At 41.8% G+C, this 23695-nt stretch overlaps 2 protein-coding genes across 2 annotated transcripts in view; one reads left to right on the plus strand and one right to left on the minus strand.

The window, feature by feature from the left end:
- hmcn1 (hemicentin 1) overlaps window positions 1-16657 on the plus strand; it is a 90946-nt gene extending 74289 nt beyond the window's left edge. The window contains exons 71-107 of the mRNA XM_039811693.1: window positions 165-301; window positions 387-528; window positions 695-839; window positions 1063-1190; window positions 1288-1444; window positions 1751-1872; window positions 2039-2203; window positions 2495-2602; window positions 2802-2939; window positions 3019-3153; window positions 3502-3771; window positions 4213-4403; window positions 4591-4804; window positions 4931-5065; window positions 5487-5677; window positions 5855-5936; window positions 6171-6440; window positions 6605-6775; window positions 6868-7038; window positions 7466-7636; window positions 7746-7916; window positions 8125-8295; window positions 8438-8608; window positions 8702-8848; window positions 9016-9153; window positions 9325-9446; window positions 10376-10613; window positions 10838-10900; window positions 11173-11292; window positions 11385-11519; window positions 11606-11719; window positions 11903-12028; window positions 12147-12275; window positions 13464-13832; window positions 14051-14170; window positions 14272-14398; window positions 15454-16657. Coding sequence (XP_039667627.1) covers window positions 165-301; window positions 387-528; window positions 695-839; window positions 1063-1190; window positions 1288-1444; window positions 1751-1872; window positions 2039-2203; window positions 2495-2602; window positions 2802-2939; window positions 3019-3153; window positions 3502-3771; window positions 4213-4403; window positions 4591-4804; window positions 4931-5065; window positions 5487-5677; window positions 5855-5936; window positions 6171-6440; window positions 6605-6775; window positions 6868-7038; window positions 7466-7636; window positions 7746-7916; window positions 8125-8295; window positions 8438-8608; window positions 8702-8848; window positions 9016-9153; window positions 9325-9446; window positions 10376-10613; window positions 10838-10900; window positions 11173-11292; window positions 11385-11519; window positions 11606-11719; window positions 11903-12028; window positions 12147-12275; window positions 13464-13832; window positions 14051-14170; window positions 14272-14398; window positions 15454-15820 — 6071 coding nt within the window. The 3' untranslated portion in view covers window positions 15821-16657. The remainder of the gene's footprint in view (window positions 1-164; window positions 302-386; window positions 529-694; window positions 840-1062; window positions 1191-1287; window positions 1445-1750; window positions 1873-2038; window positions 2204-2494; window positions 2603-2801; window positions 2940-3018; window positions 3154-3501; window positions 3772-4212; window positions 4404-4590; window positions 4805-4930; window positions 5066-5486; window positions 5678-5854; window positions 5937-6170; window positions 6441-6604; window positions 6776-6867; window positions 7039-7465; window positions 7637-7745; window positions 7917-8124; window positions 8296-8437; window positions 8609-8701; window positions 8849-9015; window positions 9154-9324; window positions 9447-10375; window positions 10614-10837; window positions 10901-11172; window positions 11293-11384; window positions 11520-11605; window positions 11720-11902; window positions 12029-12146; window positions 12276-13463; window positions 13833-14050; window positions 14171-14271; window positions 14399-15453) is intronic.
- Window positions 16658-17625: 968 nt separating this feature from the next.
- On the minus strand, window positions 17626-23594 carry arpc5b (actin related protein 2/3 complex, subunit 5B). Its single transcript, XM_039812031.1, has 4 exons — window positions 23302-23594; window positions 21828-21900; window positions 21430-21606; window positions 17626-19936 (listed from the first exon to the last, which is right to left on the minus strand). Exons 1-4 carry the CDS (start codon window positions 23439-23441, stop codon window positions 19874-19876), a joined length of 453 nt encoding a protein of 150 aa, XP_039667965.1. The 5' UTR covers window positions 23442-23594; the 3' UTR covers window positions 17626-19873.
- Between the last annotated feature and the right edge of the window lie 101 nt (window positions 23595-23695).

Consider the following 23695-nt stretch of genomic DNA (forward strand, 5'->3'; position numbering starts at 1 on the left):
GCTTGAGGGTAATTAGATTTAGTCAATCTGTATTTAGTTTTTAAACTATATACTGTATTCTTTTTTCATACTTGTCTAGACAGTTAATAAATAATAAGGTGAGATGAGATTGGGCTATAAAGATCAATGTCAGCCCCGGTCTCTTTCTGGTTTTTCGGTAACAGTTCCCCCTAACATTGCGGGGGAGAGCACACCTCAGGACGTGTCAGTGCTGCAGAACAGACAGGTGACTCTGGAGTGCAAGTCCGATGCCGTTCCACCTCCAACTCTGACCTGGCTCAAAGATGGCCAACGACTGCAGGTCAGAAATCAAACAAACAACTGTCCACAAAATGCTATGAATTCTCCTGAAATGTATTTACAAATATCTTTTTACTTTTGTGTAGGCCTCTGCCCGTGTGCGTATTCTGTCCAGTGGCCGTTACTTACAGATCAACATGGCTGAGCTCAGCGACAAAGCTCAGTATACCTGTGTGGCCAGCAACATCGCTGGCAAGACCACGCGACAGTTTAACCTGGCTGTCAATGGTACAGTTACATCTTTTGTCTACAACTAATGTAAATATAGAGATACTGTACTGTATATCCTTTCTTAAAGAGCTGAACAATTCCGTCTGTAATTAGTAGTAGAGCTGAATTCATTACCCAGCTACAAATTAGTAAACAAATATGTATGCGTCACCTGTCCCCTCAGTGGCCCCAACTATCAAGGAAGGCTCCCAGACAGTGTCAGTGCACATCAACAAGCCAGCTGTGCTTGAGTGTGTTGTAAGTGGAGTGCCACCACCTCGCGTAACCTGGAGGAAACATGGTGCCATATTGGCAGGAAACAATCAAAGGTAAATTAACATCATATACAACAATTATGCTGTTTTTATCTCAAATGAGTATTACTGTCATTATCATAAAACAATTGCATATGCAGTTCTATTTGATTAATATAATGTATTAATGATTTCCAGGATATTAAATCTAGAAAGTAGATTTTAATATTTTAGCACAACTCAATTATGGGCATTTCCTCTGTGCTGTACCTTACCCGGTTTGTAAAATTGTGTGCAGGTACACATTTGCAGAGGATGGGTCATTACACATCCACTCTGCTCAGGTGACCGACACTGGACGCTACCTGTGTATGGCAACAAATCAGGCTGGGACACAACACAAGAGAGTGGATCTGCAAGTATATGGTGGGTGGTAAATATGTGCTTATAAAACACATACATCTCAATCACCTGCAAACACAGTCATCCAATAATTTTATGATCCTCGGTTCTCATCTTTCAGTCTCTCCCTCCATCGCTGAAAGCCGCACCAATGTGACGGTTACAGTCAACGTTCAGACCACCCTGTCTTGCGAGGCCACCGGCATACCCAAACCCACCGTCAGCTGGATGAAAAATGGTCGCGTCATCAATACTGACCAGAACGAGAATATGTACAGGTTGATCCAGGTTTTCTCCCTCTCTGTTCTAATTCAAGACTATAAACTCACAAACACAAAACTGGAATTTAAAGCAACACTATGTAACTTTTAGCTGCAGCTGTAGTTCCAATGAGACAACCTGTAGGGGGACCGAAGCGGTAAAAGTTACATAGTGTTGCTTTAAGACCACATTAATTAACAGCTTTATTGCTTTAGCGTTTCATTGTTTCAAAATATATATATATATATCTCAATAATTTTGCCATTTTTAAAGCGTGGACATTAAAGTGAAGCTACTCTTCAATCCTAACTTTTTTTTCCCAGATTACTATCATCAGGCTCCCTGGTAGTTATAGCACCAACAGTGGAGGATACAGCAGTGTATGAATGTGTGGTCTCTAATGAGGCAGGGCAAGACTCCAGATTCATCAACCTCACAGTCCACGGTGAGTAACACAGCATTTGTTTACAAATTGGTCATTCTTTTTACACTATGTTCATTGATGTTGTGTCATTATGTGATTGAATTTATCTTTCGTTGTAAACATTTTTAACATTTCATTTCAAGATAAGATATTGTTTTCTTACATTTTCTATCTTATGTCCCTCTAGTTCCTCCATCTATAGCAGATGAACCCACAGAGCTCGTTGTAACCAGACTGTCCCCGGTGGTCATCGCCTGCACTGCATCTGGCGTCCCAGTGCCCACAATCCACTGGAGCAAAGATGGCATGAAGCTTCCCAAAGAGGGACAGGGCTACAGCATCCTGTCCACAGGTTAGAATCAGAATTAATGTAAATAGTACAAAACTTTTATTTGTTACAACTTTTCAAACGGCCACCAAAATTCTTAAATTGCTAGCAAAATATGTTGTCACATATGACATATACAGTATATCTCAAACTCTTTTATTAGTATTAATAATGTTTTTGTATTCAGTTCATTCTTCAACTGGTCTCAAAAGATACCTATTACTGTGATTCATCTAATACAGCAGTTAAGATGTTAAATGTTTCAGGTTACTTTATTAGCTTTATTAATTATGTTGATTGGGTGTCTGTGCTCAGGTCCAGTAGAGATCATCTCAGCTGAGCTCAGCCATGCAGGACGCTACTCGTGCACGGCCAGGAATGCTGCAGGCTCTACCCACCGCCATGTGCAGCTCACGGTGCAGGGTAAGAACATCCTGAGAAACAATATATCAAGAGACGCACTACTGTTTAGGGGCTGTGTAGAGTGCAAAAAGCCCAAAAATATGCATTGTTTAGAACTTAACTGCATGTTCAGTGATACAAATAATACAGTGTATGAACTTTGCATTGGGCTATGACTCTGACGTGCTTTTACTTCATTTTTTCCCATCCCTCTCCTCAGAGCTCCCAGTGATCCAGTCTCATCCCTCCACCCTGGATGTGATCCTCAATAACCCCATCACTCTGCCCTGCAGGGCGACAGGCTTGCCCAGACCCACCATCACCTGGCAGAAGGAGGGCATCAATATACCCACCACAGGTAATTAATCCTGTCTATGTATATGTGTCAGTAATCCTAAATTATCAGTCATAACATCATGTCTCTTGCTTCATGCCAGATGGAAGTTTCACAGTGCTGCCTAATGGAAGTCTCCAGATCACTAAGGCCTCTGTGTCGGATTCTGGGACATACATATGTGTGGCTCAAAACCCTGCAGGCACTGCGCTGGGCAAGACCAAACTCAGAGTACAAGGTGGGGCACACACTCAAGTCAAAGTAACTTGACTGACAGATGTATTATGTAATTACTCAGCACCTTACAATCAAGGGTATTCTGATACAATACCCCTGCATTAATGAGACTTTTGAAACAATAAAAAATATTTAAATTTTGCAACCCAAAACAGAGCTGACTGTCTTAAATAAATTTCCTTTATCCTGATACTGTAGGTAACAGTTATGTGTCTTACAAGTCCGAACATGCACTCCCTTCAGGCATCTAAATCCATGTTTAGCAGCCTAATTGCTTATTTTGCTAATGTTGTCAATACATTTAAATGTTTTGACTCCATGTGGTTTTTCTATTTGCTGTGTCCTGCAGTCCCTCCAGTGATCAGCTCAGAGATTCAAAAGTATCTGGCACCTGTGGACTCCTCTGTGACGCTACACTGCCAAGCTGATGGTTCCCCACCCCCCTCTGTCACATGGCATAAAGACGGGCAGCCGCTGACTGAATCTGTACGCCAGCGGGTGCTCAGTTCAGGATCCCTGCAGATCTCCTTCATCCAGCCAAGCAATACTGGACGATACACTTGCACTGCTGCCAATGCAGCGGGCACTGTCAGCGCTGTGATGAGCCTCACAGTACAGAGTGAGTTTCAGTCAATACAGTGTTTCATGCCACATCACTGAACACCACACACTATGTTTGTATAATAATTATTTAAAACTACAATTCACATGAAACCTAAATTACCATTTCTCATTGGAAAGATGATGTTGCTACTTGGCCCACCACATGCACATCATTTTTTAGTGAATTTGTTTTCAGTTTCCCTTTACTGAAGTTTTTCAGTAAAGGGGCTGAACACTTCACTAAGTACACCATCTGTGATTGCAAGGATTTTTTTGTTGTACAGCATTTTCCTGATCTTAAATTAGCAATCCAGCTAATTTGTCTCAAAATGTAAAATGTAGTGTACAGGGCATTAGGGGCTGCCAATCCCCTCTATGATTGTATATTTTATAAAACCATAACAAGACTAATCTTTAAAAAAAAAAAAAAAAAATGTGATAATGACTTCCTTTGCAGTCCCACCTTCCATTCGTGGTGGAGAGCTGGAGGTAGCAGTGGTGGAAAACAGTCAGGCTCAGCTGGTGTGTGTGGCAGACGGGGTCCCTCAGCCCAGCCTGTCCTGGGAGAAGGACGGTAATCCTCTCAGTGAAAGCACAGGGGAGTACACAATCCTGCCCTCTGGAGAGCTGATTATAGACATCGCTCAGGTAAGGGAAACATAGGGAAAACAACAAATCATCTTTCTGTTTGTTAATGTCTGTAGATAGGTGGAAAGTGAAATTGGCTTGTATTAAATTTAGCTTACAGTAGGTGGCTTGAGTGGCTTGTCTTGCATCAAAAAGATGCATTTACAGATTTTCTGAATTCTCCTTATCTCCCCTCCCTCTGTACCAGCCTGACGATGCTGGAAGTTATACGTGTGTTGCCACAAATGCAGTCGGACAGGACAGTCGGACAACAACCCTGTCTGTTCATACTCACCCCCTCTTCACTGAGCTGCTCGGAGATGTGGCCCTCAACAAGGGAGAGCGCCTCCTACTGGCTTGTGGAGTCAGTGGCATCCCCCCACCTAGAATCACATGGGCCTTCAACAACAACATCATCCCAGGTATATAGCGAGGTCCCCATTGATTAGGAAAATGTTTTGAATCTTATATCCCCCCAATTATGTGGCTGTATGTGATATATGTGTTTTTCTCTCATTGTATATAACTGCCTTCGGTTAATGCTTTAGTTCACTACGACCACATGAACGGCCACACTGAGCTGGTGATAGAGAGAGTGAGCAAAGACGACTCTGGCACCTACACCTGTGTGGCAGAAAACAGCGTAGGAACCATCAAGTCTCTGGGCTTTGTCTATGTCAAAGGTAAAACCACACTGCCATGAAACTATTTCACTCAGCTTCATTTTACTGATGTCCCCCTATTTAGCATTTATAAGCTGTGTATAAACATTTATGAAATGGTTTATAACACATTTAATGTAGTTGTAAGCAGATGTATGTAATGTATTTGTTAACAAATAACTCCTCATGTGGGCACAACGTGGATGCTGGTCTATAAACAGTTAATGAATGACACTATAGTTACATACATTACAACTTAAAAATGTCCTTAAAGCTGCATACAACTGCGTTATAGTGTGTTTTAAGCGATTTATTAAATGTTCGTATGCTGTTTATAACTGCTAAGTAGGGGCATTTAAAGTTAAAAGCTACCATGTAACTCACAACTCAACCCTAATCAAGTGATGCGTCCATGATGTCAACTTGTTCTGTCTGTCTCCAGAGCCTCCTATCATCGATGGGGACCTTCACTCCAACCGTATTGAACCCCTTGGTGGTAATGCCATCCTGAACTGTGAGGTCCGGGGAGACCCCCTGCCCATCATCCGGTGGAGCAAAAGTGGGATAAATATCCAGATCAGCAACCGCATCCGTCTGCTGGACAACGGCTCTCTTGCCATCTATGGCACAGTGGTAGGAAAACACATGAGACTGAGACCACTTATGGGTAATAATCTGTACATAATGTTGATAAAAAGTTATTCTAGCTTTTCAAACAGGCATTTATAAAGTATGTATATATAAATATTTTGGAACTTATTTGTAAAAGTATTATAATAACGAACTGTGTTTTCATTTAATTGTATACAGAGTGAAGATGCAGGCAACTACATGTGTGTGGCAACAAATGATGCCGGGGTGGTGGAAAGGAGTGTCACCCTTACGTTGCAGAGTAGGTGTTTTTATTCTATGTGTCAGTCCTATTTAGCATAACATTTAGAATTTGCTACATAAACAATGTGAAAGTTGTTAAAGACTACTCCAGCGATTTTGTATTGCACCTTAAACAGTGAAAGCATCAGTAGCTGTTTTCTTTCTCCTTGTGTCTAATAAACTGGTTTTGATGTGTGACATCATTGTAATTCCTCCTTAAAGGTTTAATCACACAGATCTGCCTTTCTTCCAGGTGCACCCACCATCGTAGTGGAGCCAGTGGAGACAGTGGTAGATGCTGGATCCACAGTTATGCTCAACTGTCAGGCAGAGGGTGAGCCTACTCCCATGATAGAGTGGTCCCGCCAGGGGCGCCCCCTGCTGGGCAACGACCGCTTCTCGACTCTGTCCAACGGTTCCCTCAGGATCAGCAGTGCCCAGAAGGAGGACACAGCTGAATATGAATGTGTGGCCAGAAACTTTCTGGGATCAGTGCTGGTCAGAGTCACTTTTACTGTACGAGGTGAGCTGGACGTTGTGGGGATTCTTTTCATTCTGCGATATTTTTGAGTCAACTTCTATTAAAAAAAATATTCATTCTCTTCTATTACCTCCTCAGTGAAAGCAAAAACAAACAATTATCTAAATTGACAAGTTAAGTTACCATGCATTCATTTGTTTTTCCAGTTCATGGGGGCTACTCAGAGTGGGCAGAGTGGGGTCGTTGCAGTGTGTCCTGTGGTGTCGGGTCCCAGAAGAGGCTGAGACAGTGTAACAATCCTCTACCTGCCAATGGAGGACGTCACTGTGCAGGATCAGACACAGAGACACATAGTTGTCAGGGAAAGCCCTGTCCAGGTGAGAGTGCTTTGATAAGTCAGTACTTGTAAAAGAGACTGTGTGCAAATAGCACATGTGGTAACAAAGGCTGTACCATTTCCCCTCTGCAGTGGATGGGAACTGGTCAGAGTGGTCTCTCTGGGAGGAGTGTTCTCGTACTTGTGGTCAGGGCAACAGAACCAGGGTCCGGACCTGCAGTAACCCTCCAGCTCAGCATGGAGGCAGGCCTTGTGAGGGGAAGGCAGTGGAGGTCATCATGTGCAGTGTCAGACCTTGTCCAGGTGAGTGAACAAATACCTTTTCGTAAATGCAGCAGAAGACTGTCAGCTGTATGAATAGGTGGTATGATAAGGTGCACCTGGCAGGAATGATTGTCTAATCTCAAATGGATGTCCCATACAAACATTTGTTATCTAAAAATCTCTGATTTGTATATTATTACACGTTTCTCATTTTCTAAATACTAAAGTCAACTGCCCATAATGAATTGCACATTTACCATAGATGTCAAATAATTGTTGAGGTGTAAAAAGTATAATATTTCTCTCAATAATGTATTGGAGTAGAAGTATAAAGTGGCATCAAATGGAAATACTTATGTCAAGTACAAGTTCCTCAAAATAGTACTACTAATAGTACTTTAAGTATATGCATGTGATATGTGACTATAGGCCTATATACATTGACTGCCTGTTTCCACTCCTGCAGTGGCGGGTAACTGGGGGTCTTGGCTACCATGGAGCCCATGCAGTGAGACCTGTGCTAAGGGCATGCAGTCCAGAATCCGCCTGTGCAACAACCCTCCTCCAGCATTTGATGGGCCGCAGTGTGAGGGCACCGACACCCAAACACAATTGTGCAAGGAGAGACCTTGTCCTGGTGAGGGCTCAGGGATAGAACTTTGCGGTAAAATCAGATTGAAAGAAATTTCAAATAATGAAGTCTAAGTGACTGATGCTCCCGCTTCTTCTTCTCTTGTGCCCTTCAGTGGATGGGAAGTGGTCGTCCTGGGTGAGCTGGGGAGCCTGCAGTGTTTCATGTGGAGGCGGGACCAGACAGAGGACACGCCTCTGTGCCAGCCCCGCCCCTCAGTATGGTGGCAGGCAGTGTGAAGGCAACGACGTGCACATTGACTTCTGTAACAGCGACCCCTGCCCCAGTGAGCCATACTAACTTTTAAACAGTCGTACTGGTTAGATTTTACAAATGCAACATCTTTTACTTTACAGGAACAAACTATATCCTCTATATCTGTATATTTATCTGTATATCTATAAATAAAATGTCTTGTTTCTTCCCAGTAACGTACCTGCTCTTTTATGTCTTTTCCGTTTCTGTCTTTGACATTTTGACTTTCTTTCTCTCAGTCAGCGGTAACTGGGGTCCATGGAGTAGCTGGGGCAGCTGCAGCAAGACATGTAACGGAGGTCAGATGAGGCGCTACAGGACATGTGACAACCCCGGACCTGCCAATGGTGGGAGAGCATGTGCAGGTGCAGATACACAGATACAGAGATGCAGCACAGCCAACTGTCCTGGTGAGTCAGCATGTTTAAAACTTTTTTTAGATTATCCCAAAAAGACTAAATTGCCTCTAAAACGCAGATTATGAGGTAATTATAATCGCCCTGCTGTGTGTCTGTTTTACAATGATTGTTTTTTTGGGGTATATCATTGCAGTTGACGGTAACTGGGGCTCATGGCAGCCGTGGGGAGAATGCTCTGCTTCCTGTGGGGGCGGAGAGAGGACACGTGTCCGTCTCTGTAACAGTCCGTCTCCTAGCAACGGTGGTCGGCCTTGTCCAGGAGACTCCTCTCATCTGTCCAGGTGTAACAGTCAGGCCTGCCCAGGTGAGGCATTTTTATAACTATATATAGAGTGTATATGTGTGCAGTCGAGTGCAGCTCTCAAAGTGTTCTCAAATACCATCTTTTTCTTGTCAGGTGGACCCCAGAAGGCACGGGGAAGCATCATAGGGAACATCAACGATATTGAGTTTGGCATCGCCATCCTCAATGCCACCATCACAGACAGCCAGTCTGGCGGCAGAATCATCAAGGCCACTATTACTAATGTACCAAGGACATTAGGTCAGTTTTCCAACAGTTTCATATGTTTAAATATTTTACTTTTAGATGAGATGTGCACCAAATAATACTTGTCTCCATTCAACTAGTGCACCTAAGTTGTTCCCTTGAACTTTCTCATATATCTCATAATAAATTAAATATGCCCGTCTTTTCCCTTTAATTTCAAGGTCCTGCAATGAGAAAGCTCATCTCAATCTTGAATCCTGTCTACTGGACCACTGCACAGGAAGTAGGAGAGGCTGTCAACGGCTACACTCTAACAGGAAGCATCTTCAGACGAGAGACACAGGTGGAGTTTGCCACAGGTAAGAGTGGACAGGCCGGGGTGCTACTGTATTATTACTACAATTACAATTACTATTTATATAATACACATTGTGGGTTCAATCTTGTGCTTGTTGGGGACTGATGGTTTTGGATGTGAATAATGGTAGTAGGGGGAAATATGACAAAGATCTGTGGTGTAATCTTGGTAGGGGAGATTTTAAGGATGACCCACATTGCCAGAGGCCTGGATTCAGATGGAGCGTTGTTACTGGACATCGTAGTGAACGGACACATCCTGCAGCTGCCCTCACATGCTGACATCAGCATCAAGGTAAATAAATAATCTATGCAGATGATTAGACTTTGTGGCTTATTGGTAGGTGTTTTTATTACTTAGTTTATTTAGATTAGATTTCATCTTGTATAAAATCAAGGGGAACAGCAGTAAAAAGAAAAAAAACATAAACTCTATTTTAACCAGTTTACTACAAATCACATATCCATTACATCACTGCATAACCTTTCATAAACAATGCCATATTGTGGAGCTTAGCTACAACATGTCAAAATACTTTAAAGTGCCCATATTATGAATAAATCACTTTTTCTGGGATTTGGGGTGTTATTTTGTGTCTGTGGTGCTTCCACATGCATACAAACTTGAAAAAACAACAACATCCATGCTGTTTTGAGTGAGATACGGGTTTCTGAATGTCTTCTGCCTTCAGTCTCCGGGTGAGCTGTTCAAAATCTGCAGGGCTTTCTACGTCACTAGCTGAAACAAGGTGGCTAACCGTAGCATGCTAGAGCTAGCATGCCAGCTCGTTCTGAATGGCAAAACACTGCTACAACACACACTAGTTCACCATAATCTACAAAATAACTACTTACATGTCCCTGTTCTGCAGGTATTCCACGCAAAGTTGGAAGTCTCCCGGCTAATCCTGCCTTGTACTAAATGAAGTTCTAGAAACAAACAGCTAGCTGATGTGATTCCTACCTAGCTACTGCGCATGTGCACCTCCCAACAAAGATGGGATAGAAGTGCAATGCCTCACTCTGTAGCTAAAACAGAGACCTGAACACACAGGGTCAAAAGAGGATCTGCAGCAATGTGCAGTACAAAAAAATATGGTGTCTTTTGAAAATTAAACCATGTAAACCTATTCTGGTACAACCTCAAAATACAATTATGAACCTGAAATGAGAATAATATGGCCACTTTAAAGCTACCTCACATGTACCCTTTGTTTGACTCAGGACTACACTGAGGATTACATCCAGACAGGCCCAGGCCAGCTGTACGCTCTGTCCACCCGCATGTTCAGCATCGACAGGGAGAGTGTGCCCTACTCGTGGAACCACACCATCTCATACGACCTGTCAAAGGGCAAGATGCCCTACCTCGTAGAGACACTGCATGCCACAGCCATCAGTGCTAACTACCACCCCCTGGAGGAGATGTTGGAGTATAGCATCCAAGCTAGTATCGCCAAGGGTGAGAATACTGGTCTGTAAAAGGACTGAATGTAGGAATAATATTTTTATTATGGGTGAGAGATGGACTGAACAAGGCTACTAACTTAATAATAGGCTCAGTATTTTTCCTCTGTTGTTGCTTAGTAACCCAGTCAACCTTTTACATCTGATCTTTCTTTTTTCCTACATATTTTTGTCTCAACGTTAATTTCAATTAATGATGAAATGTTTACATGATTCCAGGTGATCGCAGTAACCAGTGTCCTCAGGGATTCACTTTGGTGTCTGCTGGTCCCTACTGTGCAGGTAATGTTTATCACAACATTATTACACATTATGCTGCTAACTCAGTAAGAATCAGTTGAATCTACAACATTATAGTCTATGGCTAGTCAATAATAGTGGTATGTTGAGTTAAAAGTCTATTTTAGAGTTGCTTTTAAAGACACAGTGTCTTTAAAAGCACTTTTAAATGATTTAGCATCTTATCCTAACATACTTAGCAGATTCTCATTGTTTGCTCAAATCTGTTCTGATTGTTGCAACATTGTTGTCAATGTATAATTTATGTGCTGTAGATGAGAACGAGTGTGAGGTTGGGAAACCCTGTTCTCATGCTTGTCACAATGCCATGGGCACCTACTACTGCTCTTGTCCCCGAGGCCTCACCATCTCAGCTGACGGCAGGACCTGTCAGGGTACAAAACTCACTTCTGAATCAGTGCTGTCAACATTATTATTAAACACACAGGTCCTTGTTTAGATAATTCAATGCTCTTCATTCTCGTAGACATTGATGAGTGTTCACTGGGCGGGAACGTGTGCCATGATGGACAGGACTGTGAGAACACTATTGGCTCTTACCGATGCGTCATGCGCTGTATGCGCGGCTTCAGGAGAACAGCCGATGGTCTCAGCTGCACAGGTACACCAACAAGCTTTATTGATCAGCTGAGCATTTGTTGTTAGTGTTGCCGATGTGGAACTTTTTACGATTGTCTTATTTGTCAGATGTGAACGAGTGCCAGGAGTCCAATCCATGCAATCAACACTGTCTGAACACCATTGGCAGCTATCGATGCGCCTGCGAGCCGGGCTTTCAACTCCGGAACCGACGCTGTATAGGTAAGACATCTACACCTCTCCGTATAGTGCTTTATCTGTATTATTCATAATAGAAGGTTACTATTTTTGGCCTTTTTATATAATTTCATTACTTGAAAAATACAGTCAGATGCCCTCACCTAAAATAATTTCCTTGAAGAAACTTGTTCTGGATTTGACCTCTTCTCTCTCTGATCACCCCAGATATAAACGAGTGCCGACAGAGGGTTTGTCGATCAGATCAGCAGTGTAAAAACACACGGGGTGGTTACACCTGTATTGACCTGTGCCCCAATGGTATGACAAAAGGTGCCAATGGGACGTGTGTAGGTGAGTATTCACAAACATATAGTGTTCATTCGCTGAAGTAAAAAATATTAATAATGTACAGACTGGGAGAGATTTTAGTTCTGCACCATGATTTACTTCTGTATCCTTTGTGCTGTAGACATCGATGAGTGCAGAGATGGCACTCATCAATGCAGATACAATCAGATCTGTGAGAATACCCGAGGCAGCTACCACTGCACATGTCCACGTGGCTACAGATCTCAGGGAGTGGGACGGCCCTGTCTCGGTACGTACATCCTTTATGTCTCTCATAAACATAACAAAGCATGCATCCAATTTTTTATGAAATTCAAAGGGCTTCATTTGCAGCGATCAGGCAGGTGATACTTCCACTTAACAGTGTGTAATTCTGTTTTAGCTGAGGATATTTGTCAAAGCATAAAGCATTTTAATCAATTAAAAAGTGTGAAACATTTTTGCAATGCTCTTTCCTTACTCTTCCAGTCAGTTTGCTCGCTTCTACCAGCAAACTTCTCTCTTTTGTCAGTGACTCACTCCTTTTGAAAAACTTAAATAACGCTGCTGTCATCTGCAACGTAGCACGGACATTCTGCCAGTGCTTGCTTGCATCTCTAAAATGCTGCAATTAAAACCACTGACTAACACATAACATTAAAGACCCTGCAAAGATGTAATGCATGTTATCAGGTCCTCTAAAGCTCTACATTAATGCTGTGTCTTCTTACACCGTCAGATAAGAGTATGAGAAAGGGTAGGAAAGGACTACAGAGGAAGGGAAAAATAAATGTCTCCTTCTTTGATGCATCAACCATAAAAGGACCAGCACCATGACCTCACCGCTCTGTCTGTCACTCTGTTTCCCCCACTATCTTCCAATTTTCGAACTGTTTCCTTTATGTTTGGATCTGGCTATTTCCTGGAGTTGCTTTGTAATGGCATACATTCACCGTTGCCCTCGTGACATCATTAACATTGTACGCTGATGTATGTCTTTGTGAAATATTCATCTGGCATGTATTGGATTTCTTACCTGGTATCATATGTGAATTATATTTAATATCATTTCTTCAGATAAAAAGTTAAGAAGTTTCAGAATTGAGTTTTAAGTTATTATCTTCAAAGCGTTCATTTTATTTGATATGAGAGGAAATAATCTCAGTCTCTCATTCAAATTAGACAGATGTATTTATAGTCTCAATACATTTCTGTCTTAGGGACATGAAAATGTATTGTTGTACAGTGGGGTAATTGACATATACCCTTTTTTCCCTCCTCATTCTCATCTCCCTCCTCTATTTTCATGGCCCCAACCACCTCATTTGTTCTTTTCACCCCTTTAAATATCACCTTTTCCCATTACATGCATTCTTTTTGCACCTTTTTCTCCCTTTTTTCCTATCAATCTGTCCTCTTGTCTTTTCCTGCTGCTGGTCTTTCTTTGTGCTGAGGGCAGACATAAATGAGTGTGAGCGGCTTCCACAGCCCTGTGCCCACCAGTGCATCAACACGCCTGGCAGCTTCAAGTGCACCTGCCCGCCAGGGCGCCACCTTCTGGGTGATGGCAAATCCTGTGCTGGTCTGGAGCGTCTGCCCAGCTATGAAAGTTACTCATTCGGCTACCAAACATCACAATCCTCTCCTGAGCACAACTCCTACCAGCGACTGTACCACAACTTGGCCTCTCAGAGCTACCACTCCTACGCAGCCACCGCAAGGGGGCGCAACAGGAGCCACAGCCGCAGAGAGACTCCCGTACATTCCTCACAGCAGGGCTTCCTCGCTTGTCAGCAGGGGTTTGAGTCCAGGGGTGGCTCCTGCTTAGGTAACAATGGAGGACAGGCAGGGTTAAGATGAGGGAGAGTATGAAAGTTATAGAGTCATACAGAAACTCTCTTTGCTTTGCTGCTTATGGGTTTAGCTGTAAATATGGAACTGTGAGCTTTGAAAATGTCTCTTAATGTGTCATTTATGTTCTCTGATTTCCTCTCTATCATTCTGTGGCTGTTTGTGTGTTTGCGTATGTGTGTGTGACACCAACAGACATCAACGAGTGTGAGGTGAGGGACACCTGTCAGCATGAGTGTATGAACACACCAGGGAGCCACAGGTGTCTCTGTCCTGCTGGTTACCACCTCATGACCAATGGCAAGACGTGTCAAGGTGAGAACCACCAGCTACTCCCTGTTTCCTTCCATCACCATCATTTTGTGGTCATTATAGCATGTACTGTAATGACGATAAGCTGTTCGCTGTATCGACAGATATAGACGAGTGCCTGGAACAGAACATCCAGTGTGGAGTGAACCAGATGTGCTTTAACATGAGAGGAAGTTACCAGTGTATTGACACACCCTGTCCACCAAACTACCAGAGGGATCCAGCCACAGGGTAAACGTTCACTTTCACAGAAATACACTCAATTAGGATAACCCATTAAAGACATAAACCGTCACCACAAACTATTTGTTTAATTTAAGGGATTTGCAATCATGGAACAGTTTGTATTTTTAGATCCTTTAAAACTTTAAAGGATCAGTTAATCAAAAAAAGTTTTTCACGTAGCCATTGTGGTACCATATCATGCAGAGAGTTTCGGATTTAAAGCTATAGTGCGTAGTTTCTGCCGCCCCCATGAAGAGTTCTAAGTAACGACAACAAAACTGTCAGCGCGTCCACATGATACAAGCCTTACGTGACCGCGCACATGTTCAAAAATAAACCTTAAAGCTACATTGTGTAAGAATTTCTCCCATCTAGCAGTGAAATTGTATATGACAACCAACTGAATATTACTTTCTATAGAACTTTGAATTTACACAAATAGGCAGAATTACCTTTTGAGAAGAAAGCAGGCAACTTCGGCGTCCCTTTTTAAAATCCTTGCTACTTATGAGCTCTTTCCATCTTGGAAAAGCCACTCGAATATTAACTTTGGTCTTGTTGCTTTGCCTGTCGCGTTGTCGTTTTAATTCTCTTTTTAACTTCCTTGGCGACTCCGTTATCTTCTCCCTCTCCCTGGCATTCGTCACGGTGCCACAGGGTGTAAAAGCGCGAAAGGCGGAGGTATGTCCCTCTTTGGCTAATGTATTTTAAAGATGGAGGCGCTACATGGCTGCTGCCATTCGAGCAACTAGCTCGTATGTATTCTGAATGATTCTGAATCGCAGATTCTACGCATACGAGAATACTTTGATTAGTTGGTGGAAGTAATTACACATGAATGAGCACATACTTGTGAAAGAACAAAGGTTTTTTTGCTAAGAATCAACTAAAAAAATTACACAATGGAGCTTTAACTATAAACACTAGGTAGGCACTTGCAATTTCCCTTTACACAATAAAGTCACTCTAACTATTTAGCTATCTATCTTAGACAGTATTTATTATTTTTCTGCTTTCCCGCAGTATACTCAACTGAAATCTGCTGTCTATGTTGTGTCTAGGTTTTGCCTGAAGAACTGCCCACCAAATGACCTGGAGTGCGCACTGAGCCCTTATGCCCTGGAGTACAAGCTGCTGTCTCTTCCCTTCGGCATTGCAGCCAACCAGGACCTCATCAGGCTGGTGGCCTACACACAGGACGGAGTGATGCACCCCAGGACCACCTTCCTGGTGGTGGACGAGGACGTCACATTACCTTTTGCCCTGCGAGACGAAAACCTGAAGGGAGTGCTGTTCACCACTCAGGCGCTACGAGAGCCCCACACGTATCGCATGAAGGTCCGTGCCCTCTCCTACAGCGAACACGGAGGCATCGAGTACCAGACTACCTTCATCGTCTATATCGCTGTCTCTGCCTACCCTTACTGAGAGCACTTTAAATGACTCGAGACAAAGATGTGGTGATGCATTTGCGTCCTAAATGAGTGAGTGGGTGTGGTTTTTGGAAAAGCAGCAACATCAGTAAACAAACTGAAAAAAAGACTCTCAGTGTGAGAGAGGCCAGTGAGTTCATACAGCCCTGAGGACGTAAGGAAGTAGATTTAAAGTGGATACATTACATGCCACTAGAGGTTAACAGGTGGCTTGGATAAAACTGGCTATTTATTGGCTCTAATCCCTGGAATCCTCACCTCAGTTTGTTAGAACTTTCTCAGTGAAACATCTGATATTTTTGCCTTGTTATTTTCCCCTGTCCCTTCAGATTTATTTATAAGATCAACAAGATTTTGTTCCTCAAAGCCGAAGCGTCCACTGCTCGCTTGCTCAGAAAGTTAGCCTTTACCCTACTCAAGAAATTTTAGCTAGCCTTTTATTTACATCTACCTATTATTAAATTATTGGGAAGTGCTTGAACGAGAAAATGGCCAGTTCCCACCGTTGTTCAGGCCAAAGTGGAGTTGTGACTGTTCAGATACGGTGCTCATTTTGGAGATTGAAAACTTGACTGTCACATAATCTACATCCTCAGGTAGCGGCCTATCATTCACACAAGTGCATCAAATAGAAACCCTATCTAATTATTACACTGATTACATCATCAATGTGCCATATACTGCTCCTTCCAATAGTTGATACCAAGATGTATTTTATTTTTATGACTTGTACATATTTTTGTTTTCTGCATAATGTATTGCCATACTGTACTTATTGTACCCATTTTGTAATAAAAATGTGTATATATATATATATATACACTGAAATTAAGCATTGTGTATGTCTGCAGCACTACTGCATAAAACACATGTATGCTCTGGAATAGCCAATCAGAGACAAAGATTTACCCTGTATCTGCCATATTGTTCTTTTTTTATCCTTGCATTTGTTTCTGCAAAAAAAATGTAACGTGAAATGTATAAATATATAAATAGGGATGAAATAATTGGATAGAAGGATATTTACTTTTACCTTTCACTTACAGCATTTTGAAAGTATTCAGAGACCTTCACTTCTTTACATTTTGAAATTTAGCTCAGGTGCCCCCTAATTCTCCTGATCATCTCGGAGCTGTTTTTACACCTTGTTTGGAGTCTGTGGTTAATTCAATTGATTGACACACACCTGTCTGGGGAAGGTCTTACAGCAGACAACGCAAGAGCAAAAACTAGCCAGGAGGTTAAAGGAACTACTTGCAGAGCTCATAAACAGGATTGTGTCGATGCACAGATCTGGGGAAGGCTACAAAAAAATAATTTCTGCTGCATTGAAGGTTCCCAAGAGCACAGTAGCCTTCATAATTCATAAATGGAAGAAGTTTGGCAGCCCAGACAAACTGAACAATCGGGGGAGAGGGGCCCAGGTAAGTGAGGTGACCAATAAACTGATGGGTCACCTGTGTGGAGAAACATCACTGCAACACTCCACTGGTCTGTGCTTTATGGCAGAGTGACCTGGGGGACTGGTCAGGGTTGAAGGGAAAGCTAAACGGAGCAAAGTACAGAGAGATCCTTAATGAAAACCTCAGGACCTCAGACTACTTCTGTTGATTTGATATGTCAGTGTCAACTGAAACCATTTTAGCATAAGACTGCAACATAACACTGTAAATAAAGTGAATACTTTCGGAGTGCATTCTAAGTCCAAGATTTCAGATTTAGCAGTAATAAATACAGACCCGGACTTGTATTCACCATACTTTGTGTGCATGTAAAACATCAACATTAATGACAAAGTAATGATCAGCATTCATACCTTATTTATTTTTGTCAAAAAAGCACAAACATAAAAAAGTAATATCGAGTAAGGCAGTTTGTACATCAGTTTGTTACGTTCCCTCATCTTCTCGTCCTCCGAGGAAGAGCATCTGGGACTAGAAATACATGAAGAAATCAGGCTGTTCTCCTTTTGTTTTCATGTAAAACTAGACTTTACTGCATTAGAAAAGGAATCTAATGTCTGGATGCATCATCACTGATGACAGTATTCAAACATGAAAACCCATGTCTCAATAACAACTGGTGATAACTCTTGAGTAAAACAACTGTGATGCATGTTTCAGAAAAAGCAACATCCATTGGAAAATTCCACTCTGTGTGTGATTGGAAATGAGCAGGAACAAAACATTATGCTGGAACTGAATTCCCCTAATCACTATGTCTACATAATATTTTCTAAAGAGCAACTTTTTGACGGTTACACTTTGCTTTTATGTTCATTTATACTGTTTATAGTTAGAACTCAACCACTTTGTTATAAAAATTCTTCTCCAATACACATGGGCAAATAATTCAATGTATGCTACAATATTTCCATGAAAGCAAAATAAATCATTTGGCAACAGACGTAATCTACCTGATAAGGCAGATAAAACTTTTACATTTCCAGTTTTCCTGCTTGGGTTATAAAATTTATGGAAATAAAAAGCATACGTGGTAGTAACAGCATGACTTCCTATTGCCAGACTTTACCATGTGTTGAGGATCGGTTTGAATCAACGAGTGCAATTTGAAACTCTGATTCAATACCAAAAAAAAAAACAAAAAAAAAGCTTAATTTTTCAAGAAGAGACACATAACATAAAAAGGGCAGGTATGAAATGCTTGAGAAAATACTCAAAAGTGGGATCATGCAAACAATATATTTGTTTTAAATTACATAATTCCCTCTCCGTTTTCAGAGAGACAAAATATTCATTATCTTAACTTAGTCTTTCCTGCAAATCAACCACGCTGCTATTGTCAAACCTTTTAAGCAGTGTTGTTAATTTCGATCAAGTAGGGATTTGGCCTTGAAGCAAAAAATCACTACTATGAAACAAAACCAAGAGGAAAATGTTTAATCCTAGATTATTTTTCTGTTAAATACCAAAAATAAAAATAAACTATCTGAGAAAGGATTCTCAGGGAGACATGTCAGAAGTAAATGCAGCTCCTATAAACGGTACCAGCAGAGCCACATGACGCCCCGTACAGCAGCAGAGGGTGCATGAGAGTCACACACGAGAGATGTGAGGAACAGTAAAATGGGATTATTAAGAGTAGCGGTGGAGATGCATCGTGTGTAATAATCCCTTAACCGGGTCAGCAGGCAACGTGAAAGGATGGATGGATGACACCCCCCCCCACCCCCCTTTCCTCCCACTCCACAGGGTAAATGGTGATCCCCGCAAGCAAATCCACCACCCTCCATCTGTGACTGTGCTTTTTAAGAGCCTCCCACTGCTCAAGTGTTACAGGGAGAGGCAATGAGAGGATTTACCGAGGCTTTTATTCCATCGGGAAGTCTCTACTGTAGAGACAACACAAGAGAATGATGGAAAACAAATACGGAGGTTTTTTTCTGAGAGAGGCAAAGCTGAAGCCTCTGTGTGGAAGTCAATGGAGGATACATTGCTAAGAGTCACACCTGTGATTGAGCACAAATGTGTTGTTCATATATGGGTGTGTAGGTACAGTACTGTGTACAGCAGTAGCTCCCAACCTCTATGGCTTGTGACCAATAAGAGGTAAAATTATCCAGTAATTCACAAAAAAGCAAAGATTAATGGAAGGTCTCACATAGGTTTCCTGTAGTGGGAATGTGTTTTTCTTGCATTTGTTCTACGATTTATCTCCTCTAGGTTGGGAACCACTGGTGTGCATAGAAATGACATGGAGAGAAAGCGGGATATTGTGAGTAGATCAGGGAAGCAGCACAGACACATGGGATATGAGGTTCTCTGTAGCACCCTGTGAGAAATATGATTTAGTCGGCTGTGATCATTAATGGGAAGAAAGAAGAAAAACCTTCTTTTTTTTTTTTTAACCTAATGTGACCCATATTCGATTTTTTGTTTTGTTTTTTTTAAGTCTAGCCTTGAACACAGCAGGATCACATTGGGGTGAAAATCAGTTTTTTCCTTTAGTCCCTATGCCATCTGTTATGATTACAAGAACAGTATGTGTGTGTCAGTGATGTGGAGTAAACTGATACTCCACTCCTCTTTTAGACAGTCTTCCTTGCTGTTAGTACCCTGACGATGCTGCCCACTCCTCCAGCTGCCAGGGCCTGGAGACACAGGAAGAAGAATATGGTGAGGCTCTTTATTTATTTCACAGAAAACTGAGACTCTGGTAGCTCATGCTGTACGCAGAGTTGTGGCAACAACTAGTCAATCTCAAACTGGCCTGTACAGTCCCACCATGGCCTCAAACTACAGACCCCATACATGATGCTTTTTAAAGAAACATTCATATGTTATACTTGTTAATTATCATCATTAATCTGTCACTGCTTCTACACATTTATCACTTTTCTTTGACAGGTTAGAGCAAAAGTATTTCTAAAGCAAAAGAAAACATCGTCACAGACTTAATGTTTCAACCACTTTTCATTCTCATGTCAAAGGCACTATGTCTTCAGACCTCAGGCTTGGATTGTCCTGGACATTATTTAATTTAAAGCGCCCATATTATACTCATTTTCAGGTTCATAATTGTATTTTAAGGTTGTACCAGAATAGGTTTACATTGTTTAATTTTCAAAAAACACCATATTTTTGTTGTACTGCACAGCTCTCTCACTGCTGTAGATCCTCTTTTCACCTGGTTTCTGTTTTAGCTACAGAGTGAGACCTCTTTTCTTCTTCTGTACTATCTTTGATTGCACTCGCACATGCTCAGTAGCTCAGATGTAGATCATGTCAGCTAGCTAGCTCCATAGAAGTAAAAGACAGGCTGTTTCTCCAACTTCAGTCAGTTACAAGGCAGGATTAGCTGGGAGACTTCTAAATGAGGGAGCACATATAATTAGTTCTTTTGTAGATTATGGTGAACTTGTGTGTGTTGTAGCAGTGCTTTGCTATTGAGAACGAGGTACCATGCTAGTGTTAGCATTAGCGTTAGCATGCTAACGCAAGAGCAAAAACAAGCTAACGGTTGCGGTTAGCCAGCTCGTTTCGGATTGTGACGTCACAGTCCGAGCCGATTTTGACCAGCTCACCAGGAGACTGAAGGCAGGACACATTCAGAAACCGTATCTCACTCAAAACAGCATGGATGGATTTTTTTCAAAGTTTGTAGGTGTGTGGAAGCACCAGAGACACAAAAGAACACCCCAAATACCAGAAAAAGTGTTTTTTTCATAATATGGGCACTTTAAATCTTGCTCATCTGCTTCATCTAAAATGTCAACTTACTCCCTTTCTCCACTTGACTCCCTAGGCAAGCCAGTGTTATATACAAAATCAATAAAGGATGCAACAATCAGATTATTATCAGAGCAAATACTGACTTTGTACAACGGATCGGTCACTGATCTATGTTAAATACAGTTTTTTGACTCATTCATTAAAATTCTTTGGTTTGCTCAAGCTGAATGCATTGCATTATAACAGCCCTTTATATATTTAGAAGAGTATAATTATACAGAATGTTTACAAGCCTAAAAAGAAAAATAGTCAGTGAAAATCAATAGTTTCTCTAGATGTTATTTTTTTTTTGGAAAGATTCCCTCTCACTTTGTGATTAGGTCAGACGATGAGGTGTAGCCTAAATGTTTACCTTTTCATGCCACTGCAGTAAGACCGCGCTGCTGTTTTCTGACGGCTTCTCAAAGCCCTTGTAGATATATTTCATCAGCAGGTCAACGCTGTTCTTGTCGAGGGACTGCACCCCCTTCTCAATGTCACTGCTCTTAAAGGCGCTGAGCACCTTCAGCACCAAAGCCTCAGCACGATCCTGAAAAGAAAAGGAGGGGTGGGTGTGAAGACAAGAGTTGCTAGAGAGTTAATTACTAGCCTGGTTCCAGACATCTGAATCACTGCCCACATCTCTCTACTGTATATGTCCAAGGTACCTCATCTCACAAATGTCATTTAGAAGTTTCACCATTTAAAAATCTAAATGATTCATTAGAAGAACAAGAATGTGGCATTATTGACCTAGAAAACCAAGCCCACCTTGACGTTCTGGTTCTTTGTGTTGATTGGCGGGTTCTTCAGGACTGCTTGTAAAGCCTCCATGACATTCCCTGTGCAGGGAGGGTTAAGGATGCAACACACAGGGACCCACCTCCTAATCACAATATTGGCAACAAGCCCAAATATGATACATAAGCCCAGTGTCAAGACATCACTATTCTGTGTGTTTATGACTCTTGGCTTCTGACTTCAATCCGGTCAGACCTCTCAGGTCATCAGTTGGTGGGTTTTCTAACTGTACTTAGATTAAGATGCAGATTCTTCCTGATGACCTGAGATCTGTCACATGTCTCCACTTTCAAAAGCGAAAACTCCTCAGGCTTAGGATCAGTTACTGTTGAGGTGTGTGTCTGTGTGATTTATGTATGCAGGATGGCTGTGGGGTCTTCGCTGTCTTTGGGTGGGTGTTTGCGCATGCATTTCAATGTAAAGCACATTTAAATTGACATGTAATTAAATGTGCTTTTACACAATGCAAATGGCCACCTTAAAGGATAGGTTCACTTGTATGTCTTAAAACAACACTCACATGTCCATATGTATATTAAGAGTTATTGCTATATCTGCTAAATAATTCATCCTGTCCATACTGCCTGTAAAGATATACCATCTTAATGCAACTTGAATGTAATTGATGGAAAATCCAGTCCTTGTGCTGGCAAAAATACATGCTAACAGTTCAGCAGGAGCGAATATATATGGATACAGTACTTCAATTAAGACAAAAAAAAAATTGTTTTAGTTATCTTTACAGTGTTTCTGTGCTCAGACAGTAGCACAGAGTGAATTTGTACTCTTCACAGCCAGAATAAACCAGCAAGAGCAGTGTGCCATATGGGATTGTACATAAGAACATGTCGCTTTGGTTTTCATGTTCATAATTGGCATGTTGTTATGGTCACATTGTAACATGAGGTGGGAGGTAACTGTCTTATTCTATGAGGAAGTGCTGCACTTTCTTGCCTTATAAGGTCTAAAAGACTGAAGCATGCTGGCTACAGACTTTCCAGAAACACTTCCAAGCCTCTCCATAAACAATTACACCCAAAATGTAACTGCTGTATCAAAGAGAAAACATATTTTAGCACAAACCTCTGCGTCTGCAACACTCATTTTACTAGGCTAGCCTGAAGAAACTCAAAGTTGCACCAGTATTGAAAGACAGAGGGTTAATAAAGGCTTTATAAGATTGAATGGTGAACTTGCAAATGCGCTAGCTTGCAGTTAATATACATACAGCAAGTCTATGTGCAGAAATCCCTGGAATGCGACAGCCAGGCAAGTCTGGACAGTGACCCGGCCTAATTGCTAAAAACGCCCATTCATACTGTCTATGGGAAATATGCAGATACATCTAATGTTAAACCCAAAATGCAAACACAGACTTCTCGGCTGTTTTCCTCAGAAAACCGTGCATGCTAACAGACAGGCTAGCTTATCATTTAAAGGATATTGTCTGATGAGGGAGTCCACCTCTGCCTCGTCGGGACCCAGCTGGTTTTCTCCTCCGTCCTCCTCGTCCACAAATTTGTTCTCGTCGTACTCATCCACGTCCAGTCGCCTGAAGCGGGCATACACAGTGTTCTTTGACATGTCGGCGGCGGGTTTGGGAGTCGAGTTCTAACTGAGAAGGACGAGAGTTCAAGCTCAAGTCCGGCCTTTTTTTAACAGTGCTTTTCTTTAATACGGCTGTCACAAACAGGCAGCTTCCTGACTTCCTCCCTTTTCCTCTGAGTGGTTTTTGCTTCCGTGTACACGACATCGCCCCCTAGTCTAGTGGACAAAATGTGAAACTGCAAGTCGCTGTGTGTATTTCCCATTTGTGGCGGCAAGAGGGCGACAAAATA

Source organism: Perca fluviatilis, chromosome 9 (genome assembly GCF_010015445.1).
Source record: "Perca fluviatilis chromosome 9, GENO_Pfluv_1.0, whole genome shotgun sequence".
Taxonomy (NCBI): domain Eukaryota; kingdom Metazoa; phylum Chordata; class Actinopteri; order Perciformes; family Percidae; genus Perca; species Perca fluviatilis.